Source organism: Myotis lucifugus, unplaced genomic scaffold (genome assembly GCF_000147115.1).
Source record: "Myotis lucifugus unplaced genomic scaffold, Myoluc2.0 scaffold_126, whole genome shotgun sequence".
NCBI classification, from domain to species: domain Eukaryota; kingdom Metazoa; phylum Chordata; class Mammalia; order Chiroptera; family Vespertilionidae; genus Myotis; species Myotis lucifugus.
The window spans coordinates 57,743-60,568 of NW_005871174.1; the positions used below are offsets into that span (position 1 = coordinate 57,743).

Genomic DNA, 2,826 nt, shown 5'->3' on the forward strand with positions numbered 1-2,826 from the left:
GGCAGTTGGGGATGACCAGGCTGACGGCCAGGCACTTAGGGGCGACAAGGCTGGCAAGGGAGGGAAGTTAGGGGTGAGCGGGCCAGTAGGGATGGGCAGTTGGGGGCGACCAGGACTGCAGGGGGGGATAGTTAGGGGTGACCATGAAGTCAGGGGAAGGCAGTTAGAGGCAATCGGGCTGGCAGGGGAGCAGTTAGGTGTCAATCAGGCTGGCAGGGGAGTGGTTAGAGGGTGATCAGGCTAGCAGGCAGAAGCGGTTAGGGGCAAGCAGGTAGGCAGGCAGGTGAGTGGTTGGGAGCCAGCAGTCCTGGATTGTGAGAGGGATGTCTGACTGCCCTAGATAGGTCCCAGATTGGAGAGGGTGCAGACTGGGCTGAGGAACACTCCCCCCCTCCCATGCATGTATTTTGTGCACCGGGCCTCTAGTAATATCATAAGGAGGGTCATGGGAACTCCTCCCCATCTTCAAGGCAGCAATAGTGCATTGTACCATATTGTTTCTAATATATTTGACTACTTCTCTGCTACCAACTGGAGAAAACTGCTCTTACATAGCTCATGTGTTTCCCAGCTAGCATGATTCAGTCTTTGAGCATGGACCTATGAACCAAGAGGTCACAGTTGAGTTTGGGGTCAAGGCACATGACCTAGTTGTGGGCTCGATCCCCAGTGTGGTGCATGCAGGAGGCAGCTGATCAATGATTCACTATCATCATTGATGTTTCTCTCTCTCCCTCTCTTTCCATCTCTGAAATCAAAAAATGTGTTGTTGTTTTTTTAAAAAGCTATGTGTTTAGGTATGCACACTTAAGCAATCTCCATCTCTTAAAGTCTCCCAGTACCATATAAAAATCCAATCACAAGATTAATATTTATCATATTCACATGCCTAGAGATTGAAGTTTGTGGACACCAAGAAAGAGAATTCTTGAGGACAATGTAATTCTGCCTTAATTAAGGACCTTCACCTTACCTTTGACTCTGTCATTTACTATCCTACTAGTTACAGAACTCGTACTTCATACAGAAGAAAACCAAAGGGATTGTAATTTTTCAAGTATAGCAAAATAATTTCTGTTCCTAATGTTTGCACAATCAAACCCTTATTGAAATAATTCACGAGGAGTTCAAAACTCTGTTCAGTGACTACTTACCTCACTAGTGGACAGTTGATTTATTGTGTATATTGTTTATCCATAGCAACCAAGTTTGCAAAGGAAAGTTTACTTACAGTCATATTGAACTCCCCATTGTCCATTATCGATGGATGGACCGCGGTTAATCTTATGACTGATAAAGAAACCTTGATAATACTGGATTTCATATTTGAAATTTGCCAGCAGAGTCTAACTTAAAAATTCTCATCGAAGAAAAATCAATTCTTGTGACTATGTAAGGTTAACCAGACATTGTGGTGATCATTTTGCCAATCTATACAAATAGTATCAAATCATTATGTTGTACACCCAAAATAGAAATAATGTTATTTCCCAATTTTTAAAATTACAGGAATCTTGGAGTTCTTGTCTGCCAACCCTATCATTTCACAAGTGTTGAGCCTGAACCCATAGGAATTAAGGAATTTTTTTCCAGGTCAAACCAAGAGTTGGTCTAAACTGGGACTAAAACAAGCTTCCTGATCCTGGTCCAGTGTTCCATGCCCCAGTCTACTCTGATGTCATCAGACAGCTTCTTCCAAGAGGATCACAGTTGGACCTTCCCTTCTTTTCTAATGGCCTCTTTCCTTTGGATTCCTCCACATTTCTGAGCAGGGCACCATAGAGAAAAAGAAGGAAGATTTCTTGCTGCAGAATGAAGAGGCATCTACCAAATATTGCCAGGCTCAGCTTAAACAGCTTTCAGAGCCACTGTTGGAAAATATTTTGAGAGGAACATTCTCTGTGCCAGGAGGATACAATCTCTACGTAAAAGAAATGGACAAGGTTGAACATTCCTATAACCTGGTACCCAGGAAAGGAGTGAAGGTGAGGAATAAAAAGAGGGGATAAGGACAGCAGATGGGTGTCAGAGGGTCTTTGTTGATTCTTTTGAAAATCTAAGAGCACAGGACCATTTGTGCATAAACGGCAAAGCATGGTGATTTCTATACATTAGTTACACACTTTTAAATAAACAAAAAATATGTTTTCCCAAATATCGGATTTACTGTCAGGAATGTAGATGGAAGAGAATATGCCTTTCATTTAGGAAACAATGTAATTATTTTGTGCTATGTACAAGGATACATAATTAAAGAAACAATATTCTCAAGAAGTTTATGACATTACCTAAGGAAAGAAATATAAACAGTCAATTGAATGTGGTGGGAAAATGATTATCATATAAGTATATGAATAGTGATGTTTAAAATGATGATAATGATGATGGTGACGGCTGATATATATTGAGCACACAGTTACTAAACCAAGTATATTCTTAAGTGCTATGCTTGGATTATCAACTTAATCTTCAGGATAATATGAATTTAGGTAATACTGTCATCTCCATTATGCAATTGAGAAATGTGATGCACTAAGAGGCTAACTAGTGGCCTAAGAATACATAACCAGCAAATGATAGAGCTGGTAGGGCAGGTCTGTGTACCTGGCAGCCATTCAAATCTCAGAAAGAAGTTCATCAAAGCTTCCTGGAAGAGGAGGTAGAAGCTATAAATTGAGATTTCAATAAATTATATCTGAGTAAGAAAGGGTAAATGAGCATCCAGTCAGAAGAAAAAGAATGTGCAGATATTGCAAAAATGGAGGATGAGTTTATGTAGGATTGCATATTAACCTGGTTGTCTGTAACCTGGGGTGGGGGGTGGCT

The 2,826-nt window shown here is 40.9% G+C and overlaps 1 protein-coding gene across 1 annotated transcript in view; it reads left to right on the forward strand.

Annotated features, from left to right (window-relative positions):
* Positions 1 to 2,826, forward strand: part of LOC102430429 (guanylate-binding protein 7-like) — a 19,403-nt gene that overhangs the window by 14,725 nt on the left and 1,852 nt on the right. The window contains exon 7 of the mRNA XM_023758244.1: positions 1,773 to 2,003. Coding sequence (XP_023614012.1) covers positions 1,773 to 2,003 — 231 coding nt within the window. The remainder of the gene's footprint in view (positions 1 to 1,772; positions 2,004 to 2,826) is intronic.